Below are 24,737 nucleotides of genomic sequence, written 5' to 3' on the forward strand. Positions count from 1 at the left end.
TTATGGAGGTAGTTTAGGGAGGTTGCAAAGCTTTTGAGGGTCATGTGTGGGTCTGCAGGCCTGTGGTAGAGAAAGATGCCTGATTTGGCTTCCCTGCCCTCCTCTGGAGGAGAAGGCAATGGCACCCCACTCCAGTACTCTTGCCTGGAAAATCCCATGGACAGAGGAGCCTGGTAGGCTGCAGTCCATGGGGTCTCTCAGAGTCAGATACGACTGAGCGACTTCACTTTCACTTTTCACTTCATGCATTGGAGAAGGAAATGGCAACCCACTCCAGTGTTCTTGCCTGGAGAATCCCAGGGACAGGGGAGCCTGGTGAGTTGCCGTCTATGGGGTCTCACAGGGTCGGGCACGACTGAAGCGACTTAGCAGCAGCAGCAGCCCTCCTCTGGAGTATGAGGCATCTGGCAGCAGCAGGGGGATCCTGTCAACTAGTTGTCAGGCCCACAGTTTGCACAGGTTTCCCCTACTCTCACGCCATCTCCCATCATTATGGAGCAGCCCCTGGGTGACTGCGAACTTCTACACTTACCTTGTGCAGGGAACATTGCCACAGATTCTTCTATGCCTGGAGGACCTTCTCAACCTCCTTCTGAATTTTCTGAGTCTGGCTTGTAACAGTTTCTTCTGACCAACTTCAGGCACTTTCTGGGGGTGAGCCATGAAATACAAATTGTGAAACTTCAGTGATTCTGCCTTGGAGTTAAATGCTCTGATATTTGTGTTTACAGTTGACATTATACAATATAAAGAGGAATGGTAAAATTCATGCTAATAATTTAAAATTTTGTTTTATTTTGAATAGATCAAATAGCAAATTAAAACTATGGCAGTAACTGTAGTTAGCACTGCTGTGTGGTTTCTTTGTAAGTTGCTAAGAGAGTAGATCCTGAAAGCTCTTATCACAAGGGAAAAAAGACTATTTTTGGTTTTATGAGGTGATGAATTACTGTGGTAATTATTTAGCACCGTGTGTAAGTTAAGTTGTTATGCTCTACATCATAAACTTCTGTGCTGTGTCAATTACATCTCAGTAAAACTGAAAGAAAAAAAGATTAAAAAACTATCATGGCAAATTTAGAGGGAGAAAGATAGACTATGAAAGAGGGGGAAAACTTTATATTTTAGTATCTTTAATGGATGTTTCCCCAGCTTTCTAAATAAGTGCCCCTTCCCATTTTCTTTCTTTTTTAAAAATACATTTAGTTGGTTATTTGGCTGTGCTGGGTCTGTTGTGGCCTGTAGAATCTGGTTGCCTGACCAGGGATCAAATCAAACCTGGGCCCTCTACACTGGGAGTGGAGTCTTAGCCCCTAGACCATCAGGGAAGTCCCTGGGTCCCTATTTTCATTTTGTGCTTAGCCTTGCAAATTACGTAACTGGTCTTAGAGCCAGGTATGCAGGGACCAGGTAGTACCAAGAGCTGGAAATTCAGAAGTGACCAAAGCACAGCCCCTGTCCTCATGGAGTTTGTAGAGCAGTGGAGGAAATAAGATGGTCACTAAGTCAAGAAAGAAGATAAAGAGGAAAATGAAATAAGGTTCATTTTATAGTACATGCTCTCAAGGAAAGCAGCAGGATAACTAGGTAGAGCGTGATGAGGGAGGTTACCTGGGGTAGAGGTCATGAGAGGTCTTTACCTCCTGTCTCTTCACCGTTATCACTGCCTCCTGGGCTCTGACTGGTCTCCCTGACTTTCAGTGTCCCCTTAAATCCAGCTACTGCACAGTCATGTGACTCAACTCTCTAAACAAAATCTGACTAATTCACACCCTTGGTTGTTTCCCCATCACCACCATTCTCTTCCCGTGGAGTCTGAGTCAATTTGTGCTAACTTCTTCAATTTTACTTCTTCGCACTCTTGCTGCTTCTTTGCTTTAATGACACTGAGCCCCTTTCAGGCATACCTGTAAACTATCAGAATATTGATTTTCACCTTCCTGCCTTTGCTCCTCTTTTTCCAACCACCTGGAATATACCCCCTACCTACCTTCCCATCTTTTATGTCAGTTCAATTGTCATAATAACATTAACACCAATGAGAATATTAATAACATCATTGATAATAACATCATCATTATTATTCACAAGATGGGGGTTGTAGAAAGGAGTAACATTTAATATTATAATAGATAATATTTGAATGTTAATAATATTTAATGAGACATTGTTCTGAGCACTTACATGTACTAACTCTGTAGCTCTTCGTCTACAAAGAATGTCACCTGCCATATCAGTAAACAGAGGCTACTGTGGCCATTAATCCATCAGCCACTGCAGCTGCTCCCACCCCTTCCCTCTAAAGTAGACTGTGAGGGGATTGAGGATGGAGAGAACAAGATACTGGCCCACGATACTGGCCCTCGGATCTAGGGCATATCTGAGGTGCATATCAAAGGAAAGATTCGATGAACATCTTCCCATACATAGAAAAGTGCTAAATTCATGAACCTGAGATGTTCTTTAATAGGAACATCTAGATTTTCTTTAATAGGAATCTTTTGATGTTCCAACTACCTCAGCTTTTTTTTTTTTTTGCAAGAATTCCTATGTATTCTGGCTCCTTCCTTATCTCTTTGGAGCTCCTTTGAGCTATCTGAGAGGCTGTGTTCTGGGCTTAAGTCCTCAGTACGTCTACCGTATAAAATATAGTTCTCAACTATAGGTTGTGCATTTTTTTCACTCGACACCCTCATAGTAATCTTATGAAATAGACGTTATTATCCATTGTCATTTCGCTGAGGCACAGACAAGTTAAGTAACTTGCCCAAGGTCATATACTGAATAAGTAGAGGAGCTGGGATTAAAATTCAAGCAGGTCAGGCCCCAGAAGTATCACTCTTAATAAAAAACTATCCTGCCTTCATCCTTACTGCATCGTTTCATTGCACAGTGAAGTTGTACTGGTTTATTTGCATGTCTGTGTTCCAGGAGAGTTTAACTCTTTGAGGGGAAGGATGGTATTGTACTAACCTTGTCTCCCCAGTCCCTGGTGTAGGGAGTAGGCTTTCAATAAATATTTGTTGAACTATTAAATTTGAATTTGATTAATCTTAAATGAAAGATCCTGAGATCGTTAAGATATGGTCACTTTACTGAATTCAAGAGCCAATTTTCTCAATGTATGAGCACCCCTAATAAGAATACTCCCAGAAGCAAATAAATAAATCCTTATTTGGGAAAAAGAAGGTATAGATGCAGACATTATTCAATCATTTGCTCTTAAGGATTGTCTTTAGCCAACTCAGAGAACAGTAATCATTATAGTTTGCATTTGGCTATTCTTGCTACTTTAAAAAAGATTTTTGGGGCTTTCCTGATGGCTCAGTGGTAAAGAACCTGCCTGCCAATGCAGGAGATACAGGTTCAGTTGTTGGTCCCAGAAGATCCCATATGCTTCAGAGCAACTAAACCTGTGCACCACAACTATTGAGCCTATGTTCTAAAACCCATGTGCCACAGCTACTAAGCTCGTGTGTGTGAATTACCGAAGCCTGCATGCTGTAGGGCCCATACTCTACAATAAGAGAAACCACTGAAGTGAGAAGCCCATGCACCACAGCTGGAGAGTAGCCCCTGCTTACTGCAACTTGAGAAAAGCCTGTGCAGGAATGAAGACCCAGCACAGCCAAAGATAAAAATAAATAAATAAAAAAATTTTAAAGATTTTTGGTCACTATTGCTTTTGTTAGAGATTCAAAGCATTTTTCTTTCTATCCCTGCCCTTTAAGTTCACTCCTTTGTTGTTTCTGACTGGATCAGTGGTTTTTCCCGAATTTCTAACTGTTTCCCACAGCTTCTGTGGGGCCAGGCCCATGACTATCCATTTCAACAGTGACTGCTTTCCTAGGCTTCTCAGCGGTGGGGTTGAAAGGAGCTTTGATATCCTGGCTGTCTCCCAAAACTCTCCTCCACCTTTAGGAAGATTTTTCTTTATTATTTCTTGCTGAGAAGCAGCAACAATAAACATGCACACATGTAACGTGGGATGAAGCATATTAGCGCTAGCTTGTTCATCATTCATTCATTTATTATTGAGACTAGTGGGCCTTACAAGTTTGTGTCCACTAGGGAATGAGATACAGGCTGATACTGAGAGGGGCTCAGGGTGGCAGAGGAAGCCACAGGGGAATCATAGACGGGGGATAAGATTTGTTATTTCTCTACAATTTTGCTTGGATTACTTTTGCCAGTAGTAAAATTATAAAAGGTACATATCATACTGTGTGTGTGTGCTAAGTAGCTTCAGTCATGTCTGACTCTTTGCAACCTTATGGACTGCAGCCCACCAGGCTGTTCTGTCCATGGGATTCTCCAGGCAAGAATATTGGAGTGGGTTGCCATGCTCTCCTCCAGGGGATCTTCCTGACCCAAGGATTGAACTTGTGTCTCTTAACATCTCCTGCATGCATGTCATACTACAAAAAAACAAAATTACCTAATATTGGCCAATAACTTTTTGTATTTTGGTTGCAGAGACTGTGAACACAACAATACAATTCTCCTTCAGGGGAATACGATTTTCTAAGGTATTGTTCAAGTTGTTTTGTACTTCTTTAATGTTTTGTTGTAACAGATGTGTTAAGAATTTGAAAAAAGCAGTCCACAACTTCTAAAAATATTGATTCAAGATTAAGATGTTCAAGATTTTTTAAACTTTTTTTGATTTTGTGTATTTTGCTATTTATTCTTTCTGTAGAATATGGAAAAATAGAAAACTTACACCAAAGGAAACCCTTTTTAAAAAAATTAATTTTATTTAATTTTGGCTATGCTGGGTCTTTGTTGCTGTGCAGGCTTTTCTCTAGTTGCAATGAGTGGGGGCTACTGTCTAGTCATAGTGTGTAGGCTTCTCATTTTGGTGGCTTCTCTTGTTGTGGAGTATGGGCCCTAAAGCAGGTTTCAGTAGTTGACACCTGTGGGCTTGGGAGTTGTGGCACACAGGTTTAATTGTTCCATGGCATGTGGGGTCTTCCTGGACCAAGGATCAAACCCATGTCTCCTGCACTGGCAGGTGGATTCTTTACCACTGTGCCACAAGGAAAGCCCAAGAAAACTCTTTTTAAATTCCGACATACGTTGCTAAAAGTAATGCAAATGCTCATTGTTAACATGATGAAAATCTCTGGGTGCAAGCATTATCATGACCATTGTGTGTAACTCAGTAACTGCCTCCATGAGTAATAATGATGGGCAATTTTAGATATTTGCATTAGAAGTGCAATGAAACTTTGTACATTTCACTTTTGGTTAACTATTTTAAAATAAACATTAATAATACATATTTTGTTTCAAATTATCAATATTTCTAATGTTTGAAAATTTTGTAGGCTAGTCTAGAAAACTGAGAAAGTATTAAGTAGCTTTCTGCTAGTAAGACAAAATTCTTATAAAAGTCTTATAAGAGAGAAGCATCTAACATTTTATATTACTTGTATTTCATTTTAGGGACAATACAACTGTATTACAGAAGCCATCGAGGGGAACACGGAAGAAAAGCTCTTTTGCTTGAACTTTACTATCATACATTACCCTGATTTCAATTAGAATAAATCAAGTATTTGCTTTTATTTTTCAAGTTTTATTCTTCACTTAAAATGTTTTTTACACTGTGTATTTGTTTGCTAGTCTGCCATAGCAAATACCACAGACCAGGTGGCCTAAACAAGATTTATTTTGTTCTGGAGGCTAGAAATCTGAGATCCAATTGTCAGCCGATTGGGTTCCTTTTGAGGCCTCTCTCCTTGGCTTGTAGATGGCCTTTGTCTCCCTATGTCCTCACATCATCTTCCCTCTGGGCATGTAACCCTAATCTCTTATAAGGACACCAGCCACTGGTTTAGGGCCTATCCAAGTGACATCATTTTACCTTAATTGTCTCCAAATCTAGTCACCTTCAGAGGTACTGGGGTTAGGGCTTCAGCATGTGAATTATGAGAATTCACAATTCAGCCTGTAGCACACAGGTAATAAATGTAATCTTTCCAGTTGCTCGTCTTCTCTCAATTTTCTGCATCTGCTTTGGAACAAGTTGCCAGCATTGGTTGCCTGGACTCCTCTGCTGCCTCCTGACTAACCACCCTACACCTGGTCAGGTATCTCAGGTAAGTTATCCTTCACAGAGGCACTTTCAATAATACTTTCAAAATACAGCTCATGGTGCACATGGAAGAAAACAAAAACAAGCCCCTCCTAAGGCTTTTGATCCCGTTTGGGATAAAGTTGGAATCTTTTGGAGAGTCTGCTAGTCCCTACCCACCTTTTCCCTCCCCAGCCCCTTTTCCCACCACCCTTCCCTTGCTCTCTGTGTTCCAGAATGTGCCATACTCCCTCCTAGTCCAGAACCTTCACCCACACAGTTCCCTCTGCTTCAGTTACATGCATCTACTCTACCTGACCCTTATCCCTTATCAGTAATAGGTGTGGATCTTCATTGGCTCAAATGCTACTTTCTCAGGGAATTCTCATCAGGCAGCGTGCAGCACACATATTACATTTTTGATACTGGGCAGGGGCAGTCCTGAGTGAAACTGCACAGAAACTGTGTCACATGGAGCCAGGCTTCAGTCTCCTGTGGCTCTCTTGGTCCCCCAGATCCCTTTCCTCCACCCACCTTTACCTATCCAGGCAGGGGCTGGCTGGCTTTGTGATATGCTTTTGTTGACCTAGGTTACTTCCTTCCAGTTCTTAACACTCTTTTTGTTATCACAGGTAGGGTAGTCAGCTCAGTTTTGCTTACCACTCTTGACTAGCACCTAGCATAGTACTTAAGCTTGAATTTGCTCTGAATCCATGTTTGTTGAATGGTTAAACAAACATTTTCTTCTTATAAAATATTCAAATAATTCATTATCTATAGAACAGTATTCACGCAGTCATTTAACAAAAATTTATTGAGCACCTGCTATATGTCAGGCTGGATGCTGGGGGTACAGCATTTAACAACCCAGATAAGAAATATTCCAGTTCTTATTGAGTTTATATTTTTGTGGGAAGAGACTGGCAACCAAGTTACTTTAGAAGCAAACATGGTGTGTGCTAAGCACCGTGAACAACAATAAAGCAGGGAAGAGGGTAGGGATGGACGTGGGGAGGTGATGTGGTTTTACTTTCAGATAGGGTGGTCAGGAAAGGCCCCACCAAGAAGATGATATTTGAAAGAGATGAGGGAGCAGCCCATGTGGCTTTCTAGAAGTAAAGTCTTTGTAGTTGAGAGAACAGCTGATTTCAAGGGCCCAGGGTTGGAGTGTGTTCTTCCTTGAGGAGGAACCAGGGAGCTGTTCAAATGAAGGGTGTGTCGGGAGATGCCGTCAGAGAGGTGTGTGTGTTGGGGGTGGTAGGCATGTGCTGTGGAGTTTGATGGGCCATTCTTAGGACTTTGACTGTTGCTCTGAATGAGATGGAAAGTTCCTGGAGATTTCTTTGAAAGAGAATGACATTGGTTCACATTTTAAAAAGGCAGCTGTCTACTTAGATGTGGGAAAAAACAGGAAGCTTTTTGGGACCATCTAAGTAGGGAAGGAAGGAGGAGGAAGCTGAGAGGATTTTGAGTAATCTACGTGAAAGGTGATGGAGGAAGTGGTGATAAATGATCTAAGCTGGATATATTCTGAAAATTGAGACAACTCCAAAAATACTTCTGCTGATGAGTTGGATGGTAGAGTATGAAACAAAGAGAGGAGTCAGGGATGATTCCAAATAGAAGGATAGAGTTGCCACTATTGAGATGGGGAAGCCAGGGAGGAGCATGTTTTAGGGGAGAAAAATCAAGAACTTTGTTTTGGACATGTTGAGATACCTATTAATCCAATTGGAGACTTTGGGAAGGCAGTGGATAAATGAATTTGAAGTTCAGGAGAGAGTTGGAGATGGAGATGGACATTTGGAAGTTACCAACATGTAGAGAGAAGGGTTGACAGAGAAAATAAGAGGTCCAAGGATTGAGCCTTGGGGTTCTCCCTCATCGAGGGTGGGGGTGAGGTGTAGCAGAAGTCAGCAGATGAGAGGGAGTGGCCATAGAAGTAAGAGGAAACCTGGAATGCTAGCCTGCTGGAAGTCAGGTGAAGAAGCTCTTCCAATGATTTTGATCTGCTCATCTGTTACATAAGATGAAGACTGAGTGCTGACTTTTGGATTTTGCAGTGTGGGGGTCTGTGATTTGATAATGTCACCAATAGAGAGTCCCCAAACATTGATTCCAATCTTGTGCCATTTAAATCTGGGGGTCATTATTAAGCTCTTTATCTCTCTCTCCTTCTTCTTCTTCTTTTCTTTTTTTTTTTTTTTTTGCCTTTTCATACTGTTAAAACTCAACATTCAAAAAACTAAGATCATGGCATCTGGTCCCATCACTTCATGGCAAATAGATGGGAAAACAATGGAAACAGTGACAGACATTGTTTGGGCTCCAAAATCACTGCAGATGGTGACTCAGCCATGAAACTAAAAGACGCTTGCTCCTTGGAAGAAAAGCTATGACCAACCTAGACAGCATATTAAAAAGCAGAGACATTACTTTGCTGACAAAGGTCTATCTAGTCAAAGCTATGGTTTTACAAGTGGTCACGTATGGATGTGAGAGTTGGACTATAAGGAAAGCTGAGCCCTGAAGAATTGATGCTTTTGAACTGTGGTGTTGGAGAAGACTCTTGAGACTCCCTTGGACTGCAAGGAAATCCAATGAGTCCATCCTAAAGGAAATCAGTCCTGAATATTCATTGGAAGGACTGATGCTAAAGCTGAAGCTGAAGCTGCAAAACTTTGGCTGCCTGATGCAAAGAAGTGACTCATTGGAAAAGACCCTGATGCTGGGAAAGATTGAAGGCAGGAGGAGAAGGGGATGACAGAGGATGAGATAGTTGGATGGCATTGGTTGGTCGGACTCATATCCGACTTGTTGGACATGAGTTTGAGTAAGCTCTGGGAGTTGGTGATGGACAGGGAAGCCTGGTGTGCTGCAGTCCATGGGGTCGCAAAGAGTCGGACATGACTGAGGGACTGAACTGAACTGATTATGCTCTCTGTGGTGCCCTGTGTAATCCCCACTCACCAAGGTTTGAGGTAGGAAGGCAGGTCTTTACCTACCTCTATTTCATCCCTTAAGGGGAGGGGCTTGGGGATGAGGGTCACAGCACAGCTTCCTCTAAAAACACTTCCACAAATCTTCCCCTTTAAGATCCTTCCTTGCCAGAAAGATCCCTTGACCTTTTTAATACTTGAGGTAAATTCTTTGCATCCTTGATGTAAATATTTTTTATGTACTTCATGTATGATAGCTCTTTCTGTAACTCTTGAACTCATGAGAGGATTCCAGAGCTGCGAAATGGGTTATCGGATATTCCCCACTGCCCGATGCTGCCTGGTGTATGCTGTGGTCCTGGCTCCATGGATCCTGATTTGCTCGATCAGCTAGTGTGGGGTGATCTCCAGGGAATTATTGGTCCATTTGGGCACTTGACTGAAGTTGGCTCAGTTAGACTACAGGGAAGAACTAAAATTCCTCGTCTGTCTCAGTGGATATAAACCAGGAGGATGTTGCCTCCATTTGTGCTGACAATCATCTGACGACCGTAAGGGGACCCTGACTTTGGATGAAGCCAATACTTTGGACAGAAGAATAGAGAATTAGAAAGGACCTGAACCTCTGCAGACACTTGAGTCATTGAATTAACTAAGCCAGACCCAGCCTACCTCTGAATAGTCCTGCTATTGGTTTAGTGAGTTGGAATCAGAACTCTTATTATTTGCAGCTGAAACCATTCTAGTTGATTTATAGCTACATGGTCTGACTCATCCTGGAAGTCAGCCTAATTTCAGATTTTATCCCTCCCTTTGTTCTCTTCTGGCTTTCTCCATTGTTTTATTTTTTTAATTTTATTTTTAGAATTAATTTTTAAAAACTGAGGTGGCATTGACTTATAACATTATATATTTCATGTGTTCAACATTATATGTCTGCTTCTGTATACCCTGCAGTCTGCTCTTAACCAAAGATTTAGTTTCCATCTGTGTGAATATGGATAACCCCCTTTACCATTTCACCCTCCCCACCTCTCCCCTTCTGGTAACCACTACTCTGTTCTCTGTATCTACAGTTTGTTTTCGTTTTTCTCGTGGCTTTAATCCTTCCATTGGTGACACTGTGTGGCAACTTACCTATTATGCATAGTGGGCACAATGCCTAGGCCTTCAAAAATGTTTTAAAATGTTAATTTCCCTTAAAATAAGAATTTTAAAAATGGGTATAATAACAATGAATATATAATAATGAATCTAGTCCAGGCTATATTCATCTTTATGCCAAGGCAGTTTTAAAATATACTTTTTAATATATGTATTTTTTATGCAGAATGGGGGCCCGTGAAAACAAAAGCGCTAGGATCCAAGAAAGTCATAATGTGGCTCTGGTGTGTAGTTACTACATTCTCTGCTTTGGGGACTTTTGCTAATATTAGAAGGTTGCTAGGTGAATCGACTTCTTCAATATTTAGTTAATGCCTCCTGTTTTCCAGGCACTGTGCTTGGCTTTAAAGATACACATGGAAACAAAACAAATAAGAATGATTCTTCTCTTCACAGTTTTTGATCTAGTAGGAAAACCTTACCACAGAACAAGTGACTATTGTAATATGATGTGGGGGTCATTGCTGGAGGGGAAGTATAGGGTGATAGGGCAAGAAACAAGAGGAGAACTGAGTCTAGTCGAGGGGATAGGAAAAGGTCTCCTGGAGGCAGTGACTTGGAGGCTGAGAGTTGGAAGCTGTTTGAAATTAAAGTGCTATATTCCAGGCATAGGAAAGAGAAGTGACAGGGTTTAGAAGTGAGGGAGATTCAGCATATTCAAGATGTTGAGAATGTTTAATGATATGACCAGCTAATAGTTCCTGATGCTTATCATGCCAGACGGTGGCCACTTTTATAGACATTTTGCAAGTAAAAAAGCATTAATCCTCACAGCAATCTAAGAGATAGATATTAGTATTATCCCCATTTTACAAATGGGAAAGATAGAGAAGCAGCACAGAAATTAATGTAACTTATGCAAGGTTGTATACCTAGTAAGTGGCAGAACTGGGGTTGGGTCCTGACAGTCTGGCTCCAGGTTTAGGTTTCTCATCTTCTTTTCAGGTGCAGCTGCGGGGTAAAAGGTAAAAAAGAGAATTGTTGGAGGTGAGGCAGGAGAAAGCACTGCACTGATGGGCTGTCATACTCCTGACCCCCATCGCTGAGCAGGAGCCCTGCTCCTTCATGACCTCCATGCTTGTCTCACCACATCCATCACATCTTCTCTCCTGGGCCATTGCAATCACCCGCTTAATCGACATCTACTGTTCTACTCTTGTCTCTCATTCCCCAAACCCTCCAATGGACCATCTAGTCATCCTTCGAATGAAACCCTTCCATATGGCCCATAAGACCTGACATCATCTTGTCTCCAAGTCCACCCTTCCAACTTCATGGCCTACTTCTTTCGGCATCTTTCATTTAATTCTGGCCACATGATTTCTTTCCTTTTCCTCCAAAATGTTTAACACATTTAAATCTCAGATCTTTTCAATCATCCTCCCTTGAGCATGGAATGTCTACCAGATAGTCACATAATTTATTCATTTTTTCATTTAATTTTCTGCTCAAATTTAACTTCTTCAGAGATGCTTTCCCTGATCAGTCTATATAATATTGAACTCACTTTCTGCTACCTTCTCTAGATTACACAGCATATAATATCTATTTATTTACTAGTTTATCTAATTTATTTACTAGTTTATCTGATTCTGCCACTAAAATATACTCACTGAGGGCAGGAATTTTGTTTTGGTTATTGTTCTATGCTCTGGGCTTATAGAACCTAATAACGCAGGAGCAATTCTATCTTGCTTCATTCTCTTTTTCCTAGGCTAAGACAGACACAGAGGTGTCAGATAGGAAGCAGCATCTTTCAAGCTCTGTGAAAGTCACATGCTAATAACTGTGCAGCTGACAACTAGGAGCCTGAGTTTCTGATACTGTTATGGAGTTGGATGTCATAGCAGCTCTAGACTGCCCACTCCTGTCTTCTGGTTTTGAAGACCTTAGTTGGGTTCCTCTTACATGTGGCCAGGCTTCCCTGGTGGCTCAGCTGGTAAAGAATCTGCCTGCAATGCAGGAAACCTGGGTTGGGAAGATCCCCTGGAAAAGGGAATGGCTACTTCACTCCAGTATTCTGACCTGGAGAATTCCGTGGCCATGGAATAGTCCATGGGGTCACAAAGCGGACACAACTGAATGACTTTCATTTTTCACTCACATGTAGCCAAACCCAAACACAATCTTAACATATGCAGCAACTGCTTATTATAAGGGCATAAGGAGAAGAATTCAAAGACCACTGAGTTGTCAAGCTTGTGTGATGAGGGAGAATCACAGTGCCCCAAACATAAATAGGACAGTCTGAGAGAGGAGCTAATTTTAATGGACTGGTAAGGGATAATACATATAAAATCCCTTACTAGTCCATTGCATATTTATTTTAAATATATATAATATATATGTGTATATATATATATAATCATTAGCTGTCTTTCAGTTTGAGTTATGGATGCTGAGGAGTCACCTTGATTTTACTGACAGCTCATTTACAAACCTCTCTTGCAGCATGGATGATAACTTTGGAGAGAAATGTCCAGCTAATTGGATTGTAATGTCTTGGTAAGAACACCACGTTCTGGGAGCACAATTCTTTGTTTTACAGGTGAAATAACCCTTCAGTTTCTTCAGTAAATCAGACTTCATCAGTATTTGTTGGGATCCAAGTTTGGCTCCTGGGGCAAAGACCCTATGTAACAGTGACTTTAGTCAGATATAAGCTTATTTCTCTCTCATCTAGGACCGATGTAGCACCCTGATGACCCAGGAACCATCCAGCTGGTGCTGGATGGTCTGAATGGTCCAAACAGCTATTCACTATATCTGTGAACCAGATAGCACCTTTCCATTAGCAATGCCATTTAAAAGACAATTTTGTAAGGTCATTAGACCACTTTTTTTGCTATTTCATTGCTCATAAAAAGTAAATGACTTGTAATAACATTGCTTAGATATTGACTTTTTATTCTTTCTCTTGGAGTCATTTAGGATTTTCAGTATAATTGTTCTTTGAATTTCTCCATTGTGTTTTATACTATCCTAACTGGCTTAGCTGGGGTTCCCAGGTGGCTTAGTGGTAAGGAATCCATCCACCTGCCAGTGCAGGAGAGGCAGGTTTGACCCCTGGGTTGGGAAGATCCATGGGAGAATGAAATGGCAACCTGCTCAAATACTCTTGCCTGGGAAATCTCATGGACAGAGGAGCCTGGTAGGCTACTGTCCATGGGGTCACAAAAGAGTTGGACACAACTTAGCTGCTAAATAACAACAAGCTGGCTTAGTTCGTCTCGGATTTCAATTTGTCCCATATGTCCCATGATTAATAAAAGTTTACGAGGCTGAACTTTTCCCTGCACTTGAACTATTTCATGAGCTCATATTTATCCTACTAATCTTCTCCCTTGCCCCCTTCAACTGATTGGTTTCACTTTCCGATGAATTCCTCAATTGAGTTTTATAAGAATTGTTCCTGGGGATTTCCATGTTGCCTGTGAAAGAGTAAATTTCATTTGTAAAGTTATAAAGTAATCTGCAGCTATTACATTGTGCTAGCTTTCTGAAGTTATTTTAAAAGATGCTCTTAGTTCTTCTTAATTTTCATCTCTTCTCCAGTGCATAAATGTAATTGTTTTTAGAAACTTCTTGATCTACAAACATAATTCAAGGAAATACTGAAAATGACAATTCTTTTATTTTGATTAATTTATGACAGCATCGTAACTTTTATGGTGTTGTCTTAAAAAATAATCACAACCTAAAATTTGAGAGCTATGTTTTATTTGGTGGGAATTTTTAGGACTTTAAGTGTGGGGGACTTAAAATCCTAAAAGCATCTCAAGTAACCCTGAGTGAAATGCTCAGAGGAGGTGAGGGGAGGAGCCAGGTTATATGGAAGTTTTGCAACAAAGGGCAAGTAGTCTGAACATTGAAAGATTATTGTTAATTAAAGAAAACCATATATTCCAGGGATTCCCTGATGGCTCAGATGGTAAAGAATCTGCCTGCAATGCGGGAGATCAGAGTTCGATCCCTGGGTCGGGAAGATCCCGTGAAGAAGGAAATGGCAACCCACTCCAGTATTCTTGCCTGGAAAATCCCATGGACAGGCAAGCCTGCTAAGCCACAGTCCATGAGGTCACAAAGAGTTGGACACGATTGTGTGACTTCACTTTCATTTCATTTCATATATCCCAGTTTAAAAAATGTAGTGCTTTTCTAAGTATGGCAAGAGGCAAGCTTCTGGGCTTACCAAAATCATTTCTTTCATATCCATTTCAACTATCCTGGGGCTAGTGTCCTGTGCTCCCTTTGGAACTCCGTTGGGTTCACTGTTGGGGGTGGCTGCTATCTGATGGCTGTTAGACTGCAGATATTTTTCTCCTTCCTGAGTGCTCTTAGGCTCATATTGGAGGGCTGAAATCGCTGATGACTCTGACATTCTTATTTACTGATATGGCAGGAAATATTTCATTTCTCAATGGAAAGTCTCACAGTTTGTAGAAGTAACCTTTCCTTTAGGATTGAGAAAAGACCATGATCATAATGGTTAATTTGTATGGCCTTGGGCACCTGAGGTTAGGAGATTTACATGGATTGCTCTGCCTCATTTCAAATGAGCCAGAAGGCCCAGGTTAACAAAAGCCAGGAGAGGCTTAGATGGTGGTTACCTTATGCAAGGTTGATCTCTTGAGGTAGGTCAGAAGATTCAGGTCAGTCTCACAAGTCCTCCTGCAGAGCTGCATTAATATAAACCTCTCCTGATATTACTTTAAGATGAGCCTAGTTAGAAGGTTTTAGATGACCTATTTGCTATATTTAATTTAATTGTTCTTCATAAGGAATTGTCAAATTTCAAAAAACAACAGGTGGAATGTTCTGTGAAACGATTCTATAATTGAAAGATATTAATTCTTTTTACAATTAGAATTTCTCTTTAGAGTACAAAACCAAAAAAAAATGTAAGCCTCTTTATTGCAAAATATTGTGTATCATTGTAATAGTTTCACAGTTCATAAATGCAAAAAGCAAGTGAAATTTCTCTTTTCATTTCTTTCTCTTCACTGCTTCCCCAAAACTATTTTTACAGTTTAGTGGGTAACATTTTAGACTTTAGTTTTATATGTATATTACTCTATGCAAACTATTTTTATATTGTTGTTCAGTTGCTAAGTCATGTCCTACTCTTTGTGACCCTATGGATTGCAGCATGCCGGGATTCCCTGTCCTTCAGTTTTCTCATGGAGTTTGCTCAAATTCATGTCCATTGCATCAGTGATGCTATCTAACCATCTCATCCTCTGTTATCCTTGTCTCCTCCTGCCCTCAATCTTTCTCAGCATCAGGGTCTTTTCCAGTGAGTCAGCTCTTCGCATCAGGTGGCCAAAGTTTTGGAGCTTCAACTTCAGCATCAGTCCTTCCAATGAATATTCAGGCTTATATACATATATATGTGTGTGTGTGTACAAACATTCAGGCTTCCCTTGTGGCTCAGCTGGTAAAGAATCCTGCAATGCAGGATATCTGGGTTCAATCCTTGGGTTGAGATCTCCAGATCCCCTGGAGAAGGGAAAGGCTATGCACTCCAGTATTCTGACTTATAGAATTCCATGGACTGTGTAGTCCATGGGGTCACAAAGAGTCGGACACGACTGAGCAACTTTCACTATATAAACATGCACATTTTAAAATATGAAATTACTTACATATGTTTTTCAATTTGAATCTGGAAATATTTCCAAGTCATTATATATAGAGAGCTAACTCATTATTTTTAATGGTTCCATAAGTTTCTATTGTTTGGATGTATCATAATTTAGTTACCCATTTCCCTAGAGATTCAATAGTATAGGATATAGCATAGATGTATATAGCAGCAGCAGCAGAACATAGTGGTAAACCCTATACAAATTATAATCTCATTTAATTCTCACAGAATCCCAAGAGGTAGATTGTCTTCATTTTATAGGTGAGGAAACTGTGTTTAGTGAAGTTAAGTAACTTGCCTAGGGTTGCACAGTACATGGAAGATCTAGGATTTAATCTCTGTATTGTAAATCTCCCAAATCTGTGTTGTGTCGCCTATCATTTTGGTAGGTTTATGAATATTTTAGATTTTTTTGTTTTGTATTTTTCTGCACATAGTTTTCTGTAATAAGTATGTATTGTTACCATATGTAAATTTAGATAGCCAGTGGAAATTTACTGTATGATGCAGGTGATGTTAGCGAGACAGCAGTGAGTAACAGAATAAAATAAGATCTTAATTCCCAGCTCAGAAATTGGACCTGGGCAGCCTGGATGAGAACCAGATATCCTAACCACCAGACCACCAAGGGCTAGAGGCTAGAAGTTATTTTTCCCTGGATCTCTGTCCCCAGTGAAAAGTGCATTTATCACAGAAGTAGAAACTGTAAATGCAGGTGCAAAGTTTATTATTAGAGATGTAGCACAACAACAAGTGGGAAAACATACAAAGAAATGGTTTGTTTAGCTAAGATAAAAGCAAGGCAGAGATGCACACCCAGAGAGAAAGAGTGTGGGCATCTCCCCGAGTGAGGAGGAGAACAGTGAAGAAGCGGCTAAGTCATTAATGTAAGGTCAGTTCTTCTGGGTCTTTGGCTTCCTTCAGGCCAATTATCTGGTTTCTTTTTCCACACCTGACCTACCCTGGGACCCTCCCCTGGTTGCACATGCACATTTCAGCCAGGATGGATCTCGAAGTAAAGGCTTCTGGGAGGAGCAAGGCTCATTAAGTCCTGGTGTTATCCCTTGACTTTTTGACCCACAAGGAAACTTTCTGTGCATGTGTAGTGTTCCCTCATCCCCAAAGGGGAGGAGATCTCTTAATCTTTTACTCAAACAGCATTTTGCCCCTCTTTGTCCTTGTCATGATTATTACATTAAGGTGTTTACAAGAGACAAACACTGGCTCTTTACCTGGTTTTTGTTGTTACTTCCATTTCAGAGGGCAAACAGGAGGCTGATTGTAAATGCCTTAACTAGAGCCCACCTATCTCTTGTCTCAAGAACCACTAACAGTTGTAAGTATCCATGGTGAAGCCCATTTCTTTGTGCCCCATGAAATGTAAACAGGAGGCCAGTTGTATGTATCTACTACATCACAGGGAGCTCTGTGATAATTTAGAGGGGTGGGATGGGGTGTGAGGTAGCAGAGAGGCTAAAGAAGGAGGGGACATACATACACCTATGGCGAATTCATGTTGATATATGGCAGAAACCAACACAATATTATAAAGCAATTATCCTCCAATTAAAAATAAAAATCTAAAAGTATGTATTGATGTTTATATTCAGATAAAAATGACATTAAAAAGACTGTTCCATTAATAAGCACCCAAGCCCACTGACTTATTTTAAATTTAAGGAGCACTTAAGCACTCCCAGTCAAAAGCAGTGAAAATTAGAAACAATATTACAATCATTATGGATAATATTTGAAGTAAATCATGGCACTGTTTATATATATTATACAGCATTTTAAAAGAATGAGATTGATGTAGATATAGATGTACTAATATGGATAAATCTCCAAGAAATATTAATGAATTAAGTTAAGCTGTAAAATTTATCCTGAAATTATATGGTATATTAACAGTTCCTGAGTAGCCAAAATAATTTTGAAATAGAACAAAATTGGAGGACTCCACACTTCCTTATTTCTAAATGATTTACAAAGCTACAGTAATAAAAACAGTGTGGTACTGGCATAAAGATGGATAAATCAGCCAGTAGAACAGAATAAAGAGCCCAGAAATAAATCTTTGTCTATACAGTCAAATGACCTTCAATGAGGATGCCAAAACTACTTAAAGAGGAAAGGACGGGATGTCCACACGTAAAAGAATGAAACTAGATCCATACCTTACACCACAGACAAAAATTAAAAATGGATTAAAGAACTAAATGCAAAACCTAGAACTATAAAACTCCCAGAAAATGTAGAAGCAAAACTTCATTACTTTGGACTTGGCAATGATTTTTTGGATAAGATGCCAAAAACATAAGCAACAAAAGAAATAATAGAAAAATGGAATAATCTTAAAAACCTTTGTGCACCAAAAGACACAGTCAATAGGCTGAAAAGGTATCCTATGAATGGGAGGAACTATTTGCAAATAATATTTCAGAATATGTAAAGTACTGTTGTTGCTGTTGTACTATTTGCAAATAATATTTCAGAATACGTAAAGTACTGTTGTTGCTGTTGTTGTTTAGTCACTCAGTTGTATCTGACTCTGCAACCCCATGGACTGGAGCCCACCAGGCTCCTCAGTCCATGGCAGTCTCCAGGGAAGAATACTGGAGTGGATTGCCATTTCCTTCTCCAGGGGATCTTCCCGACCCATGCACTGAAAATGCATCTCCTGCATTGCAGGTGGATTCTTTACCACTGAGCTACCTGGGAAACCCATATAAAGTACTCCCTCCTACAATTCAGCAACAAAAACTCCATCAGTCTGATTTAAAAATGGGCAAAGGATTTGAATATTTCCCTAAAGATGACATACAAATAGCCACAAGCATATGAAAAGATGGTCAGCGTCATTACATCAGAGAATGTAAGTCAAAACCACAATGAGATAACACCTCACACCCACTAGGATGGCTACTACCAAAAAAAAAATGTGTTATTTGTGAAATTATTTGTGAATGTGAAGAAACTGGAATCCTATTGCACTTTTCGTGGAATTATAAAATGGTAACAACTACTATGGAAAAAAGTAAAGAAGTTCCTAAAAAATTAAATATAGAACTATCATATTATCCAGCAAACCTGCTTCTGGGTATGTATCCAAAAGAAATGAAAGCAGAGTCTCAAAGAAAATATTTGCACACCTATATTCAGAGCAACATTATTCATAATAGTCAAGAGGTGAAAGCAACTCAGATGTTCAATGGATGAATGGAGAAGCAAAATGTGGTATGTACCTACAAAGAAATGTGATTCAACTTTAAAAAGGAAGGAAATCCTGCCAGGTGCTATAACGTGAATGAAACTTGAGACATGCTATGTGAAATAAACCCATCACAAAAAGATAAATGCTATATGATTCCATTTGTATGATGTATCTAAAGTAACTAAAATCCAGGGAATTGGTGGTTACCAGGAATTTGGCAAAGGGAAAAAGAGAATTGTTTAATGTGTATATTTTCAGTTGTATAAGATGAAAAAGTTCTGAAGAACTGTTTCACAACAATGTGAATATACCCAACTGTACACTTAAAAGTGTTTAAGATGGTAAGTTTTATGTTTTGTGTCTTATACCACAATAAAAATTTTCAATCAAAACATTAAAAATTTTGTGGCTTATAAATATATATGCAAATGCAAAAATAGTATAACTAGTATTTATTTAGTACACTGTAATTTAAAACATTGGAAACAGTGTTAGTATTCTACTTCTTTGTAAAAGATGTTTAAGCTGCAGACAGACATATACAGTATGATACATTAAGAAAAGTAAAAGAAAAAAACCTACCAAGTATACAGTATGCTTTTTTTTTTAATTTCACATAGCATGTCTCAAGGTTCATTCACGTTATAGCTCATATATTTATTTGTTTATGTTTTTATTTAATTTGTTGCAATATCACTTCTGTTTTATGTTCTGGTTTTTTGGTTGCAAGGCATATGGAATATTATTTCTCCAACCAGGGATTGAACCCACATCCCCTGCATTGGAAGGTGAAATCTTATTCACTGGACCACCAGGAAAGTCCCAGGGATGTATATTTATATAGAGAGACATTAGATAGATAAACAGGAAGGATATACATCAAATTGATCACAGTAATCATTGTTGGGCAAAAGAAAATGGGTCCAGATTGTGGGTGATGGTTCAGTTCAGTTCAGTTCAGTTGCTCAGTTGTGTCCAACTCTTTGCGACCCCATGGACTGCAGCACACCAGACTTCCCTGTCCATCACCAACTCCTGGAGCTTTTCAAACTCATGTCCATTGAGTTGGTGATGCCATCCAACCTTCTCATCCTCTGTCATCCCCTTCTCCTCCTGCCTTCAAAATCTTTCCCAACATCAGGGTCTTTTCCAATGAGTCAGTTCTTCGCATCAGGTGGAGCTTCAGCTTTAGCATCAGTCCTTTCAATGAATATTCAGGACTGATTTCCTTTAGGATTGACCGGTTGGATCTCCTTGCAGTCCAAGGGACTCTCAAGGGTCTTCTCTAAAACCACAGTTCAAAAGCATAATTCTTTGGTGCTCAGCTTTCTTTATGGTTCAACTCTCATATCCATACATGACTACTGGAAAAACCATAGCTTTGACTAAATAGACCTTTGTTGGCAAAGTAATGTCTCTGCTTTTTAATATGTTGTCTAGGTTGGTCATAACTTTTCTTCCAAGGAACGAGTGTCTTTTACTTTCATGGCTGCAGTCACCATCTGAAGTGATTTTGGAGCCCAGGAAAAGAAAGTCTGTCACTGTTTCCCCATCTATTTGCTATGAGGTGATGGGACCAGATACCATGATCTTCGTTTTTTGAATGTTGAGTTTTAAGTCAGCTTTTTCACTCTCCTCTTTCACTTTCATCAAGAGGCTCTTTAGTTCCTCTTTGCTTTCTGCCGTAAGGGTGGTGTCATCTGCATATCTGAGGTTATTGATATTTCTCCCGGCAATCTAGTTTCCAGCTTGTGCTTCATGTAGTCTAGGATTTCACATGATGTACTTTGCATATAAGTTAAATAAGCAGGGTGACAATATACAACCTTGATGTACTCCTTTCCCAATTTAGAACCAGTCCATTGTTCCTTGTCCAGTCCTAACTCTTGTTTCTTGACTTGCATACAGATTTCTCAGGAGGCAGGTAAGGTGGTCTGGCATTTCCATCTCTTTAAGAATGTTTCACAGTTTGTTGTGATCCACACAAAAGGGTGCTTCAAGTTTTTTGAATCAATTCATGAATTACATATATTAAAAAGCCTATAAAGATATAAAACAATGTTCATGCTCACTTATAAGGAAAACTGAAGTTAAAACTGTTGCAGAAAGGGGGACTCCTTCCAGGGCCCAAAACTGGGCTCTTGTCCAACATTCAGAAATGAATTGTCCAAAGAGACACATGTGCTGACAAAGCAAGAGATTTTATTGGGAAAGGGCGCCAGGGCAGAGAGCAGTAGGTTAAGGGAACCCAGGAGAACTGTTGTTAGGGTAGGCACACTGATTGAAACTGCCCACCCTGTCCAGGCACTATAGTAACTATTTGCATGAGTTGTTTTAAGGCAGGAGATCCTTGTAAGGAACACAGAACTAATAAGCCACTACCAACCGGAAGAGTTCAGGAAGGGTCAAAAGGAGACAGCACATGTCCAACCACCTCCCAGAATCCTTTTTGCTGACATCCATCTTGGCTGATCAAGGCATGCACCATCAGGAAGACCTCTGAGTCTGAATGAATGGCTAAAGACAACCCGGAAACTAATTCCATCACCATAAAACCCAAGACTGCGAGCATGTGGCAGAGCAGTTCTGGTTTCCCTTACCCTACTGCTCTCTGCCCCGGTGCCCTTTCCCAATAAAATCCCTTGCTTTGTCAGCACATGTGTCTCCTCGGACAGTTCATTTCCTAGTCTTAGACAAGAGCCCAGTTTCGGGCCTGGGAGGGGTCTCCGTTCCTACAATAAAACTGTATTGAGATACTATTTCTCCCTTTTTTAGGTTGGCAAAGATTCAAAAGCTTGATGATATATTCTGTTAGTGAGGCTAGGAGAAAACATTGCTGCTGGGAAGCCAATGATACCAGGCTTACAAAAGGGAATTTGTCAATATCTAACAAACCCAGCAGGGGCTTCCCTCCTAGCTCAGTGGTAAAGAATCAACCTGCCAATGCAAGAGATGTTGGTTCGATACCTGGGTCAGGAAGATCCTCTGGAGGAGGAAATGGCAAACCACTCTAGTATTCTTACCTGGGAAATCCCAAAGACAGAGGAACCTGGCAGGCTACAGTCCATGGGGTTGAAAAGAATCAGATATGACTTAGCAACGGAGCACAGGAGAAACACCCAGCCATCTACTTCTGGAAATTCAATATAAACATGTCTCCAATAATACAAGAATAAATGCACAAGATGATTCGTTGCAGTATTTTTTGTAATTGGAAAATATTGGAAACAACCTCAGTAACCAAACATAGAAGACTGGTTGAATAAACGTTGGTATATACATATGGTGGAATTCTATGAGAGGGATTTCTATGAACTGAAAGGAAGGGATTTGCAGGATATATTAAGTGTAAAAAGTTGCAACTGAGCTCGTGTGCCACAACTACTGAGCTTGTGTGCTGCAACTGCTAAAGCCCAGGCCCCTAGGGCCAGTGCTCCACAACAAGAGAAGCTACTGCAATGAGAAGCCTGTAACAAAGAGTAGCCCCCACTCACCACAGCTAGAAGAAATCCAGGTGCAGCAAGGAAGACCCAGGGCAACCCAGAGTTTAAAAAGAAGCAAGTTCCTAAGCATATGTAGAGTATGCTTGATGCACAGGAAAACCTAAAACATGATTTACCCTCTTAAAGAACTGTATAGTTTCTAATTTTAACTTGAGTATTAAATGTTCATAGAGAGTTTATAGAATATGGATCAAAATTAGAGATGAACCGAAACCCTCACTTTCCGTTTTAAAGTTTTATTCATAGAGAATAGCAGAATGTTAAGAATGCAAGAGAAATTTTTCAAGCTGACAATCCACTGAGTGCAAGACAGCTGAAATACAGGAGACAGAAGCCATTTCTTCTTTTTTGTTAAAAGTAAGTTAATGTGGTTAATTCATAACTGCTTAAATGGAGTAATTTGCAAAGAGGGGGAAAAAGTGGTCATCTTTGCATTTTTAAAGGGGAATTACAAGGCAATGGGGTTTCCCTGGTAGCTCAGCAGTAAAGAATCCGCCTGCCAAGGCAGAGTTGCATAAGTCTATGAGTGTCTCAGCTTTGGATTGTCCCTGAACAAGCTCTTATATGCTTGTTGCCCTCTACCCAGACTCACCTCTTCATCTTTCTAAGAAGATTACTGTCTGGTGATCTTTGTTCCCTAATAACTGCTATCAGGAATAGACATGATTCTCCATTCATTCAAAATATCTGTCCTGAGTTCCATTCAGTGCCAAGTGCTGTGCATGGAGAATAAAAATAGAAGACACTTCCCTGGCTGCCATGCCTTCCCAGGTCTTGTCAGTTCAGAAATTAGAGAGGATAAAAAGTGAATCAAGCAAAGATCAAATGGGAAAGAGTGGCTTGATGCACTAACACTACCTAAAAATAAAAATCCCTCGGGGAACTACAGGTGAAAATGAAAACAAATAAAAACACAAAGGCTACAGAAAATGCCAATGACAAGAATGAAGAGAATGTTCCTTTCTATTTGTAGCACAGTGACTCAAAATTAAACAGACACTTGCATTTCTAGGTCTATTATTCAGAATGTGTTATCCAAGTGTGAATAAATTAATGAGAAACTTTAAAAGCCTTTAGCTCTTATGCTAGGGTCCCAGCGAAAAACTTGATGCATTTGAATTAGGGTAATTTAGTAAAGAAACAGTTTACAGAGGCCCAGGTATGGGGAGACCATGGAGATTAGTGCAGGACTCCAGGGCTAGAAGAAGATGGGCTCTGTTACAGCTCTAGGTCAAGGGTAGGGGACCAGGGACAGGAACTGAGGGGGAGAGTTCTTTCTGATGGAAGCTGAGATTCCCCTACATCCTTTCTGCAGCGAGACTAGCCAGAAGTAACCCCACAGGGAGGGGCTGCACCCTGCTACCTCCCTCAGATCCCAGTGGGGCTCCCTGATGGCTGAACACAGAGGAACCAAAAGGCGAGGAAGCAAGAGGTCTTCATCCTTACAGGTCAGCTCCCAGGGCACAGAGGAGGGTGGAGAAGGGAGAGGTGAGCGGAAGATGTCCAGAACAACCCCATGATAGGAACTTGAATGTCAGCATTGACAAAGACAGGGATCACCTTCCCAGCCAACGTCTGACAAAATCCTATTAATAGAATGGGTCATTTCATGGTTACTGAATTTGGATGACACACCTTGCCAGAACATCCACCAGAACTTCTGCCATGTATTCGGGGCACAATTCCCTAGTCAGTAAGGCAGTGTGATTTAAAGAAAAAGGATGCACAGACTCCATTTAACAGTCATGAATTAACCACATTAACTTGCATCACTTTTTTATCCTAATTTCTGAACCAACAAGCCTGTGAAGATGTGGCAGCCAAAGAAGTGTTTTCTATTTGTATCTTTCATGAACATGTGAGAAAAACCACTTCCATACTAACAATAGACAGGAAGCTCTCCTGAATGTATTTTTGGTACTGTATGATTAATAATAAAGACGAGGAAACCCTTACTAAGAAAGTCAGGCTGTGTCGGACTCTTTCCTCTGTTCATGGAATTCTCCAGGCAAGAATATTGGAGAAGGTAGCCATTCCCTTCTCCAGGGGATCTTCCCAGCCCAGATATGGAACCCAGGTCTCCTGCATTGTTAGCAGATTCTTTATCACCTGAACCATCAGGGAAGCCTGTTATTAAAGAAGGCTTTGCTAAATCGTGAAGAGCAAGTTACGAATTTGCCTTCATAACCCT

The 24,737-nt window shown here is 40.3% G+C and overlaps 1 protein-coding gene across 1 annotated transcript in view; it reads left to right on the forward strand.

The window, feature by feature from the left end:
* The window catches only part of LY96 (lymphocyte antigen 96), a 33,078-nt gene extending 27,500 nt beyond the window's left edge, over positions 1–5,578 (forward strand). The window contains exons 4-5 of the mRNA XM_040262055.1: positions 4,477–4,529; positions 5,449–5,578. Coding sequence (XP_040117989.1) covers positions 4,477–4,529; positions 5,449–5,547 — 152 coding nt within the window. The 3' untranslated portion in view covers positions 5,548–5,578. The remainder of the gene's footprint in view (positions 1–4,476; positions 4,530–5,448) is intronic.
* The last annotated feature ends 19,159 nt before the right edge of the window (positions 5,579–24,737 follow it).

The sequence above is a fragment of the Oryx dammah genome, unplaced genomic scaffold (assembly GCF_014754425.2).
Source record: "Oryx dammah isolate SB20612 unplaced genomic scaffold, SCBI_Odam_1.1 HiC_scaffold_19, whole genome shotgun sequence".
Taxonomy (NCBI): domain Eukaryota; kingdom Metazoa; phylum Chordata; class Mammalia; order Artiodactyla; family Bovidae; genus Oryx; species Oryx dammah.